This window comes from Brienomyrus brachyistius, chromosome 9, assembly GCF_023856365.1.
Source record: "Brienomyrus brachyistius isolate T26 chromosome 9, BBRACH_0.4, whole genome shotgun sequence".
Taxonomy (NCBI): domain Eukaryota; kingdom Metazoa; phylum Chordata; class Actinopteri; order Osteoglossiformes; family Mormyridae; genus Brienomyrus; species Brienomyrus brachyistius.
This window is the reverse complement of record NC_064541.1, coordinates 12583775-12600649: the sequence shown is the minus strand read 5'-3', so window position 1 is coordinate 12600649 and position 16875 is coordinate 12583775. Positions and strand designations below refer to the sequence as shown.

The 16875-nt window shown below is 42.8% G+C and overlaps 1 protein-coding gene across 27 annotated transcripts in view; it reads right to left on the bottom strand.

The window, feature by feature from the left end:
* rims2a (regulating synaptic membrane exocytosis 2a) overlaps window positions 1-16875 on the bottom strand; it is a 111695-nt gene that overhangs the window by 22201 nt on the left and 72619 nt on the right. For 14 of the 27 annotated variants that reach the window (XM_049024961.1, XM_049024955.1, XM_049024956.1 and 11 more), the window contains 3 exons: window positions 14266-14295; window positions 10692-10798; window positions 8345-8505 (listed from right to left, as the gene is read on the bottom strand). The exons of 10 other annotated variants lie outside the window; for them this stretch is intronic. In XM_049024961.1, the coding sequence (XP_048880918.1) occupies window positions 8345-8505; window positions 10692-10798; window positions 14266-14295 (298 nt within the window). The remainder of the gene's footprint in view (window positions 1-8344; window positions 8506-10691; window positions 10799-14265; window positions 14296-16875) is intronic. 3 more of the 27 variants (XM_049024951.1, XM_049024964.1, XM_049024971.1) reach the window with 1 other exon arrangement.

The following is a 16875-nucleotide window of genomic DNA, read 5'->3' as shown; positions in this document are numbered from 1 at the left end:
TTATTTGTCAGCACATCTAAGAACAACTTAGCAAACGTGAAGTCGACATCTCTGTTGCTTGGAGCCATCAGTCATTTTTTATAGAAGTGTTTGTGTACGTATACGCGCTGTCCTGAGGTACATTGGGCTAAATGGCAGCATTTAGCACATGCTAGGCGTTGAAAGGTCCGTGTATGGATACCATTCTGCTTGAGGGACCCCAGGTTGCCTAGAGGACACTGCCCCATGATGGCCGATCTTGCATGTGTGTGAAAAACAAAACTGAAAAGTGCCAATTTTACTTTATTCACAACCGCACGTCACCTCTGCCTTCTACACACTAAGAGCTTAACGTCTGTTTGTAATTATCCTATAGATTACAGGGTGCCATTACTGAGAATACTGTGTGCAATTAATGTATATCCAAAACTACTCCTGCATCATAGAACACCATTGACAGACACACCAAAAACACCTTCATAGGACATTATTTTAAATTTTTCATCTGGATTGGATCCTAGTTGCATATTTATGTGGACATTAATGACAAGACCTATTCTGAAACCTGAACTGCTGTTATGCTCAGTTCTTGATCCACGTATGTATGTATGTATGTATATATCTATTTGTCCATTTGTCTATTTGTCAGTCCGTCTGTCCGTCTCCTTCACTACCTACTATAACATCTGAATGTGTGTAGCTCCTTTGCTATATGTGTAGGTAATACAATAAAATGACATCACTCCCAGTACAGGACACCGCTCATTCCCAGCATGAAACATGATCTTCCTTCCCTACAATATCTGATGACCTAATGTAAGATTTGCTTCATTAGTAATAGACAGGAAGGACTTGACTCCTCCCCTTTCCCTGGTAAATCCAAGCCCTCTTCCTGCCTCACCCAGCGTTCCCGGCCTTCGAATCATTCAAATAATTCTTAATCAACGCGCCTTACCCTTCTACGCTTAATCAACGCGCCTTACCCTTCTACGCTTAATCAACGCGCCTCACCCTTCTACGCTTAATCAACACGCGTCACCCTGAGACGCTTAATCAACGCGCCTCACCCTTCTACGCTTAATCAACACGCGTCACCCTGAGACGCTTAATCAATGCGCGTCACCGTTATACGCTTAATCAACGCGCCTCACCCTTCTACGCTTAATCAACGCGCGTCACGCTTATACGCTTAATCAACGCGCGTCACCCTTATAGTCTTAATCAATGCACGTCACCCTTCTACGCTTAATCAATGCGCGTCACCCTTCTACGCTTAATCAATGCACGTCATACTCAGGTGTAATGCGGTTCGATATACTAGTACCACTATCGTATTGCAATACTAAAGATTTTAAACCAAGCGATTCTATCATTTTGCAGATTTCGATATTTAATTAAATACCTCTATTGCACACATTAAAAAGCACTTAAAAATTAAAAAGCAAGAAGTTGTTTAGCAGAGTGGATGTGCTAACTCTGCGCTTTGGGGAGAGACACAGTCGCACTCATTTCATGTGTCTCCTGTGTGGAGGAGCTACAGAGATGGAGTTCGGAAATCACTGCTGGCCACAGCCTGCTTCTGCCTGATAAGCTGGACGGCTGAAGTGAGATACAGCATTATTTCGCTTTTACACCGAACGATGAAGGTGAACCTGCAGAGCCGACAGCCCCAGTAAGCAAACGCTGCTACAAGGGGCATCAAGTCTGACCTTTTCCCCCGTGACGAAAAGTAGGCTAGGCTAAATTATGAACACAGCAAAGACAAATCGTTCATTCCCATGAAATAAATGTTTCAGTGACATACAGTACTTTTTCTATAGAATAACTGACATAACGTTAACTTTTTAGGTATATTAAAATTACCATTGCTGTTTTGATTTAATGATTTTTTTTTTTAAATCACATTACCCAGATAGGTCGCTAAAAATCTCATTACTATAATAATTTCAACATCAAATAATACGAAACTAGATAAAACATTTCTAAATCTTTCAACATTATCGCATGTGAGATACTAATATACAATGAATTTGTATAACAAGATGTATATTTTTCCTAGTTTCGTTATTTTTCCGCATCTCTGCAACTCTTGGCCAGGATTTGATGAAATATTTCTGTATAATATTTGCAATGAATTCATAAGAATGCCTGAGACATAAACCTAACGTTAGTGTATTATCGATAATGCTTTGTACCACTGAGGCCAATTCAATACTAGGGTCTAGGCATTGAATGGAATTTAATTAATATGCATATTTCACTGATAATGTTAAACTTATTTTATAGGCTATTGCAGTTTAATTTATAAATAGCCTGTTTATTTCAAAGCAATATAATATTTAAATAGTAATGTTTTACTGAATCGTTATTGATAATGAGGTACCAAAGCTGGAATCGGTGTCAAAGTCAAACGTCTGTCATTGATCCAACTCTAATCAGATGCTAACAAAAACAGTGAGTGTGAGGTCTGTGCCGTTCCTTATTCATAGCTGTTTCTAATCTTCTGACCTTTGACATTTAATGTCATCTGGGGAAGAATGACCACTTAGAGACCAAGACACCAAGGGCATTATGGGGCCTCTGGTTTAAAAAGTGCTGATTCTGGGTGAGCACACGCACCAAAGAGCGGCACGTGAAATCAGCGCGGGTCAGCTGACCGCCGGCATCCTGGGGAGTGGATGACATCGTGTCAGCAGCTTTTCGCATTCTGCAGCTGCAGCCATTGCTGCATCTTTATTGCACACCCCACAGTTGTGTTTTGGCTGCATCACTCCAAGGCCCTGGCCATCAAACTCATTTCAGTTAACAGGCCACACAATCTCATGCAGGTCAAACCAAACAAACGTACATGTAGGCTAATAGCACATTAACAAACCATCTTACATCCCTTTTTCGTTATTTATGTATGAAGGACAACAGTAAGGTGTATTCCGAATGCAGATGCATAACACTGATCATAAATCACCTACAAGTAACCAACAGACTGCAGTGCCTTATGAAAAATGTTCATTTTCAGAAGTATCAACGGTTTTACCATGTAGGCTATCCTCAAAAACAGTCACAGAACATTAGCGGTGCTTATTAACACATTATTACCGGCATAATGCAAGATTAATAACATCTGCTAACAAACCGACACAGAGCAAATAAACAGAACCTGCCTGAATTCTCATTCAGCGTGCAGAAGCCCAATAGCTGCCATTCAATGCAGTTTGTGCAATTAATCACCACACAGTTATTCACCAAGCTGAATACAGAAAACACATGAAGAGAGGCGGGACCTGATATCCCATGTGCAGCTGAATTTCTCATCGGATGTACGCAATGTCTGCAGCTGTCAGCCTGCACACCGTCCCAAACTCAGCACCAGGGGACAATGTTACTATTTCATTAGCACTGAGCTTTCACAGTTGCATCACTCTTTCTACAATTAGAAACATACTGCTATTTCTTACGTCCCACCAATAACGAACTTACTTTCTGTTCTGTGCGGCCCTTGCAAACCATTATACTTTTCAGCATGGTCAGTGTGACAGTGGTGCTGGACAGAACACACTTCTGCACTAAAGTGCTTTTCCCCCCAAAGTGGAAAAACTAACAACCTGTGGGACTTAGGAGTCAGGAAAATGCACAGAGGATGAGACACACCCAATATGATCTCCCCCATCACCTGATAAATAAACATTAATTAAGCCTTAATTAAGTTTTCCTTCAGCTATGTCTTTTCCCTCCCTTCATTTGTTACTGTCCTGACCGCGCCTTCCCCAAATAGGTGTGGCCTCGTGCGATGGCCTGCAGCAGATGTAACAGCCATTAGCGAGCATGGTAACGTTAGTGCTAATGTCGATGCTAACGCCTCTCTGACGCTGGCAGAGGGAGAGTGATCCCACCTTCTGGCATCTGTGTCGGCCTGCCCCCTCACTGCAGAGAATAGGGGCTCTACGGCAACACATTGCTCATCTCAAGCATGCAGACAGACATCATCGTTTCTTCTTTTACTATGTGTATAAAACACAGGCCATTATTTACCAACAAAAAAATCCATTTAATAAAGATCATACTGACATTTTCTTTTGTCATATGTAGGTATCCATCGATTTAGGTCCAGCTTTCATCCCAGAATAGAGCATGCATGTCAGTCTGGACGTTTCTTGATCATTATAAGGGTGACGTCAAATATAACGTATAAGATATAAGATCACACATGTACTAAAGCTCTATAGTGGTAAAATACATCAGCTAATGGCCACCACGTCTGCTTCGGATGTCCGTCGATACATTTTATTAAAGCTCTTATGGAACGTAAGTACGATCAAACGTTACTCGATAACTGTAAATATGTGAAAAAGATTCATAAGCTATTTCAACACCATATTTTACCAATAAATTCTCAACCCGGGCCCAATTTTACCGGTAATACTTGGACGAGTATGGAATATTTTAACAAATAAAACGCTAGACAGCAGAAATTACCGAAAGTTATAATAAATACCTAAGGATACCTTACAATCACCTTCACCCAATCATCTTTCAGGACAAACCAACTTCAGAAGCAATTTGTGATAATTGCCTAGTAATATCAGCATTAATTATCTTTTGTTGCTGATCACTGGTGAGTGTGCATGAGATAAGCACTTTATACGCAAGCCTGACAGTACATGAAAACACAGCACAGAGAAGCTTAGATAGTCACACTGGAAAAAAAAACTGCTAATTTGCTTAATTAACTTATGTTACCTAATTAACCTTTATCTGAAGGTTAATTAACATTTAAAAGGGTTGTTAAAGTTCCTTTACATAAACATAACGGAAATGCATTACATTACAAGCCAGTGTTAAACAAGGCACACTCGTTTTTTTTCCTCTCTTCGGTATTTGTTATTGTAGGTAATTATGCATGCTAATTACGTGCTTGATTAACTGCAACGTGTTTAGTTTGTACCCAAAATCTGCAGGAAAGCAGAGTGAGAGATATGGTATTTACAGTAAACGCACACAACTTTTTGGCAGTGTGGTCAAAGCCTCTTTAAATCTTAAAGATTGAAGTTTGACCATCTTAGCAAAATTAATGGAAAATCAGTTTATTGGAAATTTGACTTTTGATTTAACTGGAATAAAAGTATATCAGCAGCATTACATATTGCATCGACTTCATATTATATACAAAATGTGATATCTGAGTGATATTATGATGTTATCCCTAAAATTCACTGTCTGAAACACCACTGGTCCAGTTTTATAAATTTGGCTTTAAAAAAAAAAACCCTTAAATATTATTCATTAATAATTTAAAAATAATAACACTACACCATATTTACTGCAACTGTGCGTATATTTTCACATACATACTGTATTATCCCATGTCAGTTATAATGAAAATTCCAGTCCGCAGACCAAGCCTTTGGGTCACCACAAAATGTCACAACTCCGTAAATAAGTTATAAAAGCAATGACCGATCAGCCGCTGAAAACCCGCAATGCTGCTATAACGGAAATTGCCATTTCAGAAAACACGTCATTGTGACATATACTGGTGAATCCGGCAAACCAAACTGTGTCACTATGGGTCACATGGCTGGACTTGGGGCATTAAAGGGACTACATTATGATATAGGGTGAGTGTCTTTTCTATGGTTAGGATTTACACAATGAAATGTCACATGGCATGAATCAGCATCGCATAATCCTACCATAAAAGCCACAGAATGTGAGGTTTGCAGAAGTGGTCAGACTTTTGTCAGATATTTAATCACACCCACTGTACAAAACAATACTCACTTACTACTCCATCACCTATTTATGTTGTCCGTTTGAGTAAGTCAATGCATGGAGTAAACCTACATGTTTTGAAAACATTTCAGACTTACCTGACAGGCCCCATAATGCCCTACAGGGCTCATATAGGACAAGGAATGTTTATTAAAACTCAAGTTTTAATGGCTGATTGTAGCATTTATAGCTGGATGAATCACTGTGGAAACAGATTTTGTGAAATAAACAGATGACTGTGAACCTTATACATCCTTCACAGAAATCTGTCCCACAGATGCATGACTTACATGCGTTTCTGAGACGTGACAGTGGATGAAAAGGCATGAAGCCCAGCTTCTGCTCCCGTCTGACACATTTGTATTCTAATTTAGTCATTTTCGGGATTGTGTCTCAATGCTGAGAGGGTGACAGAGGCCCATTAAAGAAAAACTATATTTCTTTTACTACCATCAGTGAAAGAAAATAACATGACAGCAAGAGCCGACTTTGCACGATTGGTGCGACTTGGAAAATAGGGTTCCATAAATGTGATGAGAGTGACGCCAAAAAGAGTCCGAAATGAAATCACCAGTTTCCTGGGACTGAAGGCAGGAGGGCTTAGACCCCAACCACACCAGCTTGATGAGGAACATGACTCCAGGCCTGAATGGCACACAAGCTGTCCATGGCATGTGATCTACATCAGTGAATCTGAGTTTACCTAGGTGCACAGACATACTTTTTCACTCCATAAAAATCATGTTATTTTTCTGAACACACAAGTTGTGGCAAGTGTAATATTTAGGTCAAAGGATCACGAACCTCGATGCTGTGATTGTAAATAGCCATGTTATTCTTTCTACAGTACAGGGTCACATTACAGCCTCATGAAGTCTAAGATACACTGAAGTTAAATCCATTTTATTGAGGGGACTAACAGCATAGGGGATTCAATCAATTAAATGTCTAATCAGCTATTCAGGTCTACGCCTCTCTAAGCCACTGCGTGGATGAAACGAAAGCCAGTACCTGCAGTTTCCCCGATGGCCTTCCAGAAAGAGAGTGGAAGGATTAGCGATAGCGTAACAATAAACAGAATCGACACTAAAGATGGCTCTTGTGGTTGCATTGTGTAACATTTTCTATAGATAATGTGGGTCAATATAAATCAGGATGCAAGCCATGTTTTTGGGAAATGGGGGGGGGGTATCACCACAAATCAGCTATCCACTGATGAGGAGAAGTTGAGTGGGTTGAACCTCCCTCCACAATTTCCCCTTCTCCAGCCCCCAATTGTCGTATTAGACACTTTCCCACCTCAGAAACCTAGGTACCAGAACATTTATCAGGAACCAGGAACTTCTGTCATATTTCCACCACAGGGACTCAGCCCGATTGTAGTTCCTTGGATGTAGTTCAAAGTAGGTACTTTTTGCTCAGCCAAGTACTAGATTTATTGATAAACTTGCTGACTTGTTGACCACAAGCAAGTGCAGGGAGTAAAAATTAAGTAGGTGGAATTATTTTTCAATCTCACTTGCATTAAATGCATTCATGAATAGCTTTTTTGCTTGCATCTCCATATTTCTGCATTGGAAACTTCGATTGATCACTGACATACTTCTGTCTAATCTTGCTGCCACTGGTGGTGACACTTGCCAGCACTTATCAGGAATAACATTGCATCATTTTTCATTCTGTGGAAAATGAAAGATCGATCTGCTGGCCAGATTTAATAATGAATTAACATGTCATGGGCCATATATAGAAAATGCGATTGGCCGCATATTTTCAGAAAGTGCAGTTCATCTCCCAAATAACTTGTTCATCCTCCACTGTTTTGGGGTGGCAGTGTAGTTTCACATGAAATTACATAGGAAGTTTAACTTTGAGCTTTTTGCATCTCCAGTACTTATATAGCATGAAGATCACAATTCCTTCCGTGGGAAAGTGACACACGAACATTGCTAGAAACTACAAAAGTTCCCGGTCGAGTCAGGAACTCGGAACTAGGAATTAGGTTCCTGAAACATGGTGGGAAAGCGTCTATTTACAACCCTGCCTGCCCTTCCCTTCTGCCGCTCCCCACTCCCCATTTTTCTCAGGTGAAACCAGACACAGAATCCCCTCCCTCTCACCCTCTGACTGACTTTTTTCCTTAGGTGATTCTGGGCAGCTGAGGGCCGAAGAATCATGGAATGCAAGGCAAGCAAGATGAAAAGGAAAGCAATCACTGCAGGATATAAAGAAGGCATACACACAAAGCAACTAATGCCCTCTGGGGCCCAGAGATAACACACACTCAGTGTTTGGTGCACAGTGCCAGTGGTGGGCAAACGTTCTCCTGTAAAAGTAAATTCAGACGTTTGGCTCAAGCCTTATTTGGTCAGAACCAAACCTGAACTCACTGGATAGCAGGAAGTGAACCCTTTCACAAACAGATCATGTCTTTTTTGACATGACAGCCCAGTGCAGGTCTTTTCAAGTGGAAAAGGCCTAATCAGGGGTCACGTCAGTCTGAACCAGCGCTGGCAATAGGTGGTTCTGAACCTGTTGGTAAGGTTTGCCCATCCCTGGCGACTGGCACCAATGTTTGGGCGTGAGGAGGCCTCACCTTATCCTGCGGTTTGCCCGTGGTTGTTCGGACTGGACAGACATGTGGCTCGTGCTGCTGAACCGAGAGGCACTACTGGTCCTCGATACAGCAGACACGTCGCTTACATCGCTGTCCGAGGACCTGGCGGAGAGGTTGTCTGGGCCTCTGTTACCCAAGCGCTGAAGAGGGAGAAGCCAAAGCAATGTTACTCCTTGTATTAAGTCCTGTGTCACTCCTTGTACTGTATTAAGTACCGGACAAACAATGTAATACAGTCCCAGAGCACTTAATAAAGTAACATCTTAAAGACCCTACTCATGGTTGAGTGATCTCGGTTACTCTCGAGGAGACCCATTTTTTCTGAAACTGCCACTGACCAGACACTGCTGTCAGTGCACGAACATTGTGCTGGGTAAGGAAAATTACAACCAAAGGATGCTTGATATTTTGGGAGAAATGTTTAAAAATATCCACTCTCCGCTACAGTGTGTTCCTGGGGTGAGCAGAGCAAAATGTGCCCAGCAGAACAATGTGAAGCGCTCACAGATGATCGAGACCAGACGTCGACAAACCCCGAGCTGTTGACATTCATAACAGATCGTCCATGCTGGGCACGGACCTGTTTACATCACAAGCAGAAGCTGATCACCAGTGTCATGGACTAATCGGCCAAATGATAATATTTGGCAGAGAAGTTACTGGTGTCCGTTTGCCAAGCATTGAGACAGCACAGACCTGTCTCAGACTTTTTGAACAAATAATTATGCTTTGCACTTCGCAGGAGAGAATCTAAGAACAGGAGCTCGGATTCAAGAATGCATCTCCCGAAATAGAATATGTGTTTGGTCTGTAGCTATTTATGGAACTTCCAATTCAGTCTTTATGAAATTCCATCTTGATTATCCTTCTATAAATGCATAAATCACCAGCGACATTAAGTGTCCTCCCAACCCTTTTTTTTGAGAACCTTTGAAGACCGGTGTCAGAAACACATTGAGTAACAAAGAACACTGCAATATTCAGAGTGGTTTAGCACTGTGGTAAAAAATCTTTCATGCTAACAATCAAGCCATTTGCACAACAGGCCTGATGCGCCACTGATGTATTTGCTTTTTATTTGTTCATGAAAGCTCATTTTCAGGTACTTTAGCACTTGTATTGCTTGGCATGAGTTGTAAACATTAAAGTCTTTTCCGTAGTTCTGCTACTGAGTCCGATCTTGCTTAACATAACTCATAAGTTCAGCCAATCAACAAGAGCCAGCGATGGGTATTTAAGGACTCCTTGACTATGCCGGTTTTCATTTCGATTTTCCCAGTTACGATTGGTAATGGCACGCCCTTATTCTAATAAGCCACCATGGAGACAGAGCGGCAAGAACAACACATGGATGTACCTATGCATGGAAAATAAGTTCTTCTACAAAATTATACACAGCATAAATCACCATATTTCAGACAGAATATAGCTTCCTGAGTGCACAACTAGAAGTGATTATTGGTCATAAAGGGCCACCGTACAAGGAGTAAACCCCTCCAGTACTGAGAAAAGGTAACTGCGGGAAGGCAAAGCTCAAGTATGTAGCATCTGAAGTTCAGTTAATTCTTGATGAGCATCAGGATAGAACAGAAAGCCTCAGACAGAATCTGGCTGGGGATCAGTACAGATCAGAACAGATCAGAAGGAAACATTACTTTACACAAACTGCAGTGAGGTGAACATCTCAGGGGTGTCCCTAGATTCCCTAGGTTCATTTAACCCGGCAATAAACAAAAATTCACGGCCACTAAGTTAATACGAAGTACAGTGGGCTCTTTGTACTTGTGTAATATTTCTGCAGTTCTGATTATTTTTATTTTATAGGTGATCGTTCTTATATACCATAATTATGGACCACTGTTAAACTTTAATCGAACATAACCGATTTCATAAGGCACACTTATCACTTAATTTAGGTCCATCGGCTAAGTTCAACAATTGGTTGAGCTATTAAATTCTCCTGGAGCCTTGAAAGTGGGAATTCCTGCATCTCACTGCTTGGACTGGGTGTTTGCCAACTTTCACTACATGGTCAACCAGGCCAGTGGAGAGACAGAAGGGGAAATTAATTCAACTTATAATTAATTTAGTCAATTGTTTAAATGCACCCTTAAAATTAACACCAGTGCAGAGAGTTAAGCTGAATTAAGCTATCATTGCTACAACAGGTACTTCATCAAGAAAGTTTTCTGTGGTGCTCTGACACATTATGATGCCCCTGAAGCTCCTGTAGGTACGATAAGCGGGTCATTTTCACAGATTCCTCTTGGATGCAGGGATTTCCCTGCTACAGAGACCCAAAGGTGAGAAAGAGAGCCACACTCGCCTTGGCCTGGTCATCTAATTCCAGCCTGGAGTCGGTGGACGACCCCTGCCTGGACCTGCTCATTCTCAGCCTCATCTGCCCTGTGCGCTCCTCCATTTCCAGATCACCTGCGGAGGAGAGGGGGTCAGAGGTCAGTGGGGGGGAGGAGGTGGTGGGTCCTTGTCACCTGGTGTCTCATTAGAGAGAGCGTGTCAATGGAGGAGCTTTGGTATGAGAGAAGCCCAGGGGCTGGACTGATGGTCCTGGTGAGAAACAAATGCTGCATTACCTTTGCATTTTCTCCTAAAACACTAAGACAAAAACTGATTGTCAGCGTGATTTATGGAGCTACATTAATATATGACTGATAAATGAAAAATAACCACAACATCGACCCTGTGAGTTCTGTACTGCAGGGCAAATTTCGGGTAATATTTTGGAGGCTTCCTAAAACTGGATGCTAGATGCCATCAAATTTTGGCTGGAATAATAGAGCAGAGAGTCCAACAGAGGATGACGTAACACCACTGGGACCTGAAGCCGTCTCGGCCTGAGGACGATAGTCAGGCTCTGAGTAATTATGAAACTGATTTGCGTTTCTTCGGCCCTTTTGGCTGGCAGAGAACGACTCCACCTCAGCTGTTCTTCAGAACCTAATTGGCGTTTTATTTCCCACTTGCAGCTTCACCACCCGCTTGTGGTTCTCAGGCATCTAAGTTTGGACAAACAGGGTTTCAATTCTTTGAGGCGAAGAACACGACTGTAGCTAAATGAAGCAAGATGAAATCCATGAAGGCTTCATAAAAATGACGTTGGAAAAAAAAAATCAAGAAACTGCTTTTATTTTTAAACTCTGGCACGAACTGGGTTTTGCGTGTGGGACTCAAAGCTGTGAAAAGCATCTGGAGCGACTAAATGCTGTCGAATGCTGTATCGGCCCAGGCGGGGGCGCCGTGCCTCAGAACTCTGTCGTAACAAGCGCTCTGCAACACCGTCGAAATATTTGCCTGACAATGCAGTTGGAAAATGTGTCTATGCTTTCATTACAGCGTAGATCCCAAAATAGCAGAAATGCTTCCCGGGAGCTGGCCAGCAAAGCGTGGCCCTACGTTTCTGAGGCAGCCATTGCCAATTCTGAACAGTCTTTTTTAATGAAGTGATGGTAAAAGCCGTCATATGCCACCGTTGCATGTTTCTTAATCAAAGATGTTTGTGGGTATATTGTATTGCATGGCAGAGCATCTCTGAGCAGGAGTAGAACGTTCCAAAACCATGCAATCGGACTCAAACTGTAATTATAAGGGCTCCTGTCCTCTTAGCCATGCAGCGACATGCCCTTTTGCCCCCCCGTCCCTGAGCCCTTCACAGCCACTTCACCCCAGCCCCCCCCCTCCTACAACATGGGCCAAAAACACAGTGTTATACAGTACATTCCCCAATGTTCAAAGTAAGTTAAAGAATCTGAATTATGTCACCGTATCTGAATTACGGTGACATTGAGGAGATCTTGAGTAGCCCCGCCCACCTGCACCCACCCTCATTCAAGGCCTCCTCCCACGCTACCCCAGTCAGTTTTACGAGGAACGTAAGGAGCAAACATGAATGTAGGAGGAACTACACAAAACAAAACAGGAAGCTGGTCAGATGGACACCAGGCAATAACACGGCATTCCCTAAACAGCAGATAAGATGGCAGTAAACATGGACAGATTCTATAGATTTGGTCCTGCCTTCCCAACCGCACCTTTGGGGCAGCAGGACATGATAGCAGTTAGCGTGGCAGCAGCTCCTGACTATAGATGCAACTCAAATTCAAGCTACATGATAGCTTGGTGATAGAAATGGGTGAAATCTGCAAGTTACTGAAAGTGTTGGCTAAGTAACTCAATGTACCTGAAAGTCTTGGGTTCCACTTTACGTTATCATCACTATTTGTCTGGCTCAGACCTGCCTCTTTAAAAAATCTGAAAACTCTCAACAGTCTCCATTTCACAGCAAATACTTCAATGGACTTGCTTCTCCTGGGTTGGTCCCTTGTTACTGATGGCCTGTTGAAGGAAGATTTCCCACACAGAAAGCTGAGCCGGCCCACTGTTATCCCGTTGCCTGAATTCAAGATCATCGTTAGCTGCCGCATGGGAGTCCAGCAGCTCCACCAGCCTGTGAGTGATGCATGGCTCTGCTGAGGGTCACCAGCAAGGCTCTGTCAAGCATGCGCTGGGTCTTTGCCGGTCACTTACTTTCAATTAACTCTCCTGTCAACATCTCACCGCAAATGTTCTGAATAGAATGCAACTTTCATATGGTACATTCCCACTTGCTGCACGGCTTTTGGCTCTTGATCCAATTGCATATCGATGACTGGTGTGAGCGTTGCTCACGGTCCAGCCGGCTGTGACATCACTGAATGCGAACGGCTTAACCTCCAGGTCTCAGAGGATGGGCTCTCTTCACGTTTATTCCCCAGTTTGGTTTGGACAACTCACTTTCTGCATTATGACAACTATTCCTCTGCTGAATAGCAATAGACTATGCCCAGTATGTGGATAGACTCTGCTTCTCTCATTTCTCACAGGGAAAATTGAGAGCGGCAAGTTTGTTCATTTGGTTTGACATAAAGTTTGTTTTCTTCCATCCCACAACAGCAGAACTGCTTGGTTCCTAACCAAAGTACCCAAGACAACTCTGGATTATGCTGTTATGTCAGTACATGCAATGCTGTCAGACTTACATCATTATGTAGAAATTTGTCTTTGGGAACTTCATCTCTTTTACAATCTTCACCATTTCAGTGGATGATGTGATATATTTATGGGACATCAGTGAAAAATATGTAGCCAAAATGGCATGACCGTCTATACAAAACAGAAGGATGAATCTATGTGCTATCCAGGATAACAGGTGAGCAATCACTACACAGGATTCTACTCGATGAGAGATCTCACTAGGATACCACTTTTAAAGCTGAGGTAAACATATGAAAACATTTCATCTTTCTAGAATCTTCCATATGGTTTACATTTATGGGGATGTTCAAATGAGGTCTGACGATACAGCGCTAGGACCGAGGTCAGTTGTGGCTTAGCTTTTGCACTCAAGAGTGTTTTATGACCTGCCTGTCAGCACTGTGTTGGCCACTGTACACCCATCGTCTTTCTAGTTTGGCTAACGAAGCATTGTAGTTGTGCTCTGAAAAGCAGGTTCAGCAGGGAGAAAGGTGGAACTCAAATGCCGTCAGACCAATCAGAATGGCCGGCACAAGTATCAACTTTTAAAACTTGAGCCAATGAATACCACTGTTTAATTGCTCATTGCTTCCTTAGTGTGGCTATGATGTTCAGAGCACAATTTCAACAACTAGGCACTTCATCGGGTCTCCGGTACAGTGCTGACAGGGAGTCAAAAAGACTGCAAATGTGAGATCCGTCCTGGAACTGCGTGGTCAGACCACGTGGATGAGCACTGTTGCATTCAGCAAGTCAAGGAGATTCAAACAATATCACATACCAACAGCAGAGGCAGAAATGGGGATGAAAGATAGGGGGAGAAGGACGGTGAAGTAGAAGGAGAAGGAGAAAAAGAAGAAGGGACAGACCTGAGCTCGTCCGTCGGGGTGAGTCCATATCTTCCGGGGTCACACCACAAAATGGACAGACACAGACAAAGGAGATGGACGTGAGCGGATGTTTTCAGAGGGTGAGAGGTGACACGGAAACGGAGCAGGAGAAAGGCAGGAGCCCCGGCAGGAGCGACACAGATGTGGGGCAGGGTCAAGGGGGTTAGGGGAGTGGGCCGGGGTGAGGTGGAGCACAACAGTAAGAATACAAAACAGCAAAACACCACAGAACATGAAGAAAGACACAGATCACAGAATACACACACAAAGAAGAGAAGAGCAGCGGAGAACTGGGACAGAAAGGCAGCACAGAGCACTGTAAGTGATAAAAGCGAGGGCTGTGTCCAGAGGAGAGAAACGTTAAAGGCACATTAATGCGAAGATGATGATCGGGAGCCAAGCCCTCTGGAGGGAGAGGAGGGAAATGCTTTGGTCAGCTTAGAGATCCAAGAGTAGGGTGGGAAAAACAGCTGCAAAAACAGTCTTGAAATGGGAAGAAAAGAAAAGAAATCATAATAAAATAAAATGAAATTAAAATGTTTAAAAACACTGTGAAGACCATTTGTCTCTAAGTGAAATAATCGCACTGTATGTGTGAGGCTGCCTCACTGCTTTGCACAGGCCTCAGTTATACATCCACAGCATTTGGAGAGCTGGGAAAACTGCTGAGGTTGTTTTGTCCTCTAATGATCATCTCTGTTTTCAACTCAACGTCATTAATCATATGCGGCAACTGGCTTTTGGTCCTGCAAGACAGGGCCCCCTCTTGGCACAACCGTGGCTCCGAGATCGAGAGAGATTACCTCGGACACCAGGGGGGGGCGGAGAGCTGAGGCAAGCATCTGAACCACACTGGCTCTGGCTTTGCCTGGAGTCCCTCCCAGGACGTTTTACTGGGTTAACACCCTGACCCCCAATATCACCCCGAAAGATTAACTTGCAGGTACATCAAATAAAAGAGCATCTGGCTAACAGGGAAATCTTTAATAATCCAGTCTGAAGAGTCAACAGAACAGCCTTAGCCAATGAAAACAAGAGAAAACACTTGACATCCCACCCTCAAGCCCCTTAAAAGGATATAGAACCATAATATATAGACACAGTCATATGACAAGACAGGGCACATAGGTCGAAAATACTGAAAAGGCTGCAGAAATGCCTGCATAGTGTCCCTGTTTACAATCCAGGTATATTTATTCTGTGCTCTGTAACACTCTGTTCCATTACGGGGTGATGCATTTGCGTATGTACATCGTACCTTTGTCCCCTTTGGACCCTACACTGCTTGTTTTTCGTCTCCGAATTGCAACATTTGTCTTGTAGTCGTACTATCGGACGTTTGACGTTGCTGCTATTCAAACCTTAATTTCCCTCTGGGGACTAATATAGCTTATCTATCCATCTATGCAATAATAACTTTGAAGATTTGGTCAATGTTTCAGTTCGTTCAGTTGCAATTCTTAAACACACGTGAATTTTGAATACTCCCCCCCCCATTATTTAAAAGGTCAAAGCACAAAAGCTCAGTAAAAAGAAAGTGTCTGTTTGCAAGAGGTGATAAGGAAATTCCCGGACGTTCTGCTATCGCAAGCTCTGCAGAGGCCGGGAAGGATCACTGCTTTCACGTAAAACACGCCTGCACTTTTCATACATCAGAGGGAGGAACTTGCAGACCTGAAGTCCAAACACAGTCAGTTAATATCTGGGTTTGCGAACCGATCAAGGGAGGCAGTGTAGTGAGGGGGTTGGGGAGGCAGGGGGCAGTAAAGAGCATGACACATTACCCAGAGGCATTTTACTGCAAAACAACACAGGCGGTCCAAAAACAGCAACAAGAAGAGCAAAGACAGCCTGCTTCCATTCTGCTTTTCCAAAGCAGATCAGCAGAATAAGTGAATAATCGACTCTGTCTGGCTTTAGTGCAAATGGTTGAGTTGACCCCGTAACACACGTCTGACGATCCCCCCACTTAGGTTTGTGGTAACCTCAGCTCCTTTTGGCACTTACAGGGAATGTTTCCGCACAGAACCCGCAAAGAGCCAGCTTTGCAGAGGACAAAAAAAACTCAAGGTGCACGATGCATCGCTGCTCAGCTGTTACCAACACTGCGCCACTCTCCATCCTGAACGGTCGCAAAGGACGGGTGACAGAGCCAGCAAAGGCTGCCTTGCACATTCACACTGTACTGCCGCTACAACGAACGATTCAACAGTTCTGTGAAAGTCATATATGATCATTTTGAAGAATAGTTCGGTATTATGAAAACAGTGAAATCATTGAATTTTTTTAATCACATTTCAACAGCAAGACAGGTTTTGACAGCAAAACTCAGGAAGTAAATCGTATTAAAACTTTCCATACTCTCTGACAGATGCTTTTAGCATCCATTTACTTTGAAAAACCAATGACCTCAATTTGACTTTTATAACTCCAAATCATTTTCTATGCACCGTATTACTCTTTTATTGGAGATGCCCAAGATTTCTTAGAGTTGTACCATCGTAATGAAATAACCTCAATATTTTGTTAATTCGACCTCTGCATATCCTCATATTCAAATATAACCTCACATCATTATAGGCAGAGTAT